This window comes from Austrofundulus limnaeus, unplaced genomic scaffold (genome assembly GCF_001266775.1).
Source record: "Austrofundulus limnaeus strain Quisiro unplaced genomic scaffold, Austrofundulus_limnaeus-1.0 Scaffold776, whole genome shotgun sequence".
Classification (NCBI taxonomy): Eukaryota; Metazoa; Chordata; class Actinopteri; order Cyprinodontiformes; family Rivulidae; genus Austrofundulus; species Austrofundulus limnaeus.
This window is the reverse complement of record NW_013953178.1, coordinates 154,223-156,047: the sequence shown is the minus strand read 5'-3', so window position 1 is coordinate 156,047 and position 1,825 is coordinate 154,223. Positions and strand designations below refer to the sequence as shown.

At 44.5% G+C, this 1,825-nt stretch overlaps 1 protein-coding gene across 1 annotated transcript in view; it reads right to left on the bottom strand.

Annotated features, from left to right (window-relative positions):
• The window catches only part of vps13c (vacuolar protein sorting 13 homolog C), a gene marked incomplete in the record, with an annotated part of 84,931 nt that overhangs the window by 46,818 nt on the left and 36,288 nt on the right, over nt 1-1,825 (bottom strand). The window contains 5 exon segments of the mRNA XM_014028527.1: nt 269-328; nt 644-720; nt 940-1,093; nt 1,176-1,276; nt 1,349-1,421. Of these exon segments, the coding sequence (XP_013883981.1) occupies nt 269-328; nt 644-720; nt 940-1,093; nt 1,176-1,276; nt 1,349-1,421 (465 nt within the window).

The window sequence follows — 1,825 nt, the reverse complement described above, 5'->3', positions numbered from 1 at the left end:
GACGGTTGTTGATCACGTGACTCCTGTGATGCGAAAAAAGTGTTTCCATCGCAGTTTTGTGAAAAACATAAATTTCAATACAGCTGAAAAACCACTTCATCCTAGCACAAAAACATTTTGTCGAAAAACGTAATTTTTTTCTAAATTGACGTGTTTCCATTGAGCAAATTTATTTTTGAAATTCTAATYTGCACATTTTCATGGTGAATGGAAACACAGCTTCAGATACGTGAAAGAAGGAACATTTTTTGGTTCATCCGTCACCCACCTTCAGGGTCTGCTCGGTGTTGTTGAACAGAGTCTGGAAGCTGGGACCGGTCGGGTCAGCCTGCAGAACCACAAACACATAAAACCTTCATTTTGTTTGTTGGAAAGATTTAAATCTGTACTATAAAGTTTTAGAGAATCAAAAGTTACTCATTTTATCAAGAGCAAAACGACAGGAAAAGCATCTTTTATTCAAGCCGTCACAGCAGCTCCAACATGTTTCTTCTCTAAAACCTAATAATAATAATAATTTCAAACTTCCTTTTGTAATAACTGAAACTATAGCTCAGGCAGACTCTCATTTGTAAAATAATAAACCAYAACTTGTCCAACAGTGAACAGCACACAGGGACCTGTCTGTCTGGTTCAGACTCACCTTGATGAACTCCACCTTCAGCAGGTTGGAGCCCTGCTGCTTGGACGAGCTGATCAGGTGGAGAGGCTTCCTGCCGTCTGGAGAACATCCAACAATTATTTCTCATTTAATGCATCAATATTAAAAGGGACAAAAGGAAGTCGCTGCTATTTAAAACGTAGCCAAAAGACTTTCAGCTTTAAAACCGTTAAATAAACTCAAACACTGTCTCTTAGTGAAGCACCAGGTTTCTGGAGCTGATATGACACACTTCAGTTGTAAGAGGGTGGTGGGGGTTWAATTCATCAGTGTATTACCTGGAAGGTCACAGTAGTCGAGCGCGACTCGCTGCAGGTATGAGGTGACGCTCAGGTCGAAGCTCCTCATCCTCCCTTCAGCTCCCAGCTGGCAGACGCTGAAGGACAGGACGGTCTTCTCCTGGTTCATCTGCCGGGTGAGCTCCAGCAGCACCTGAACAGACTCCCCTTCAGAGGACAGGGTACAACACCTCACCTCCCCCCACCCCCACAGTGTTCCAGGACAACACACGCACCTCTCGGACTTCAAACTTGAAGTGGACGTTGATGAGATCCTCCACAGCGGAGCGCTGATGCTCCTCATCTGTTGACTTCTCGCTGGCGTCTTCATCCGAATCTGAACTCGGATCAGCACAACAGCAGCTGAAGTTTAGAGTTTACAGACAGCCGAAAAACACCGAACTCTTACCYGTTTCAAAGGTGTCCAGGAGGACGGGGTGGAGGTCGGCTGCGAGCGGCCGGACCTTGGTCAGCGGCAACACCTGCAGAAAGATGWGCAGGAACACGATCAAACCAAAGCTGAGGTACCCTGCTTTAATCAACGCGTCGACACCAGTGGCGCCTGCAGAAATTTTTTTCAGGGGGGGCCATAGTGGAGGGGGCTGAAAAACCAGGGGTGGCACACCAGAACTAATATCAATAACAGGAAATTTATGATGTGTTTGTAAAAATGACTAATTGAAAACTATGGATCTGTCAACAGATGTTCAATTTGTATTTTCACAGATAATATCACTGATTTTATAACATTCAGAGACAAAAAACAAGAGTAAGTATTTGTAATGTTGGGGGGACTCACTGGCGGGGGTCTGGGGGTCCGCCCCCAGAAAATCTTTAAAGGAGTAAATGTTATTTCCTGCAYTCTGGTGTATTTTAACAGGTTGTT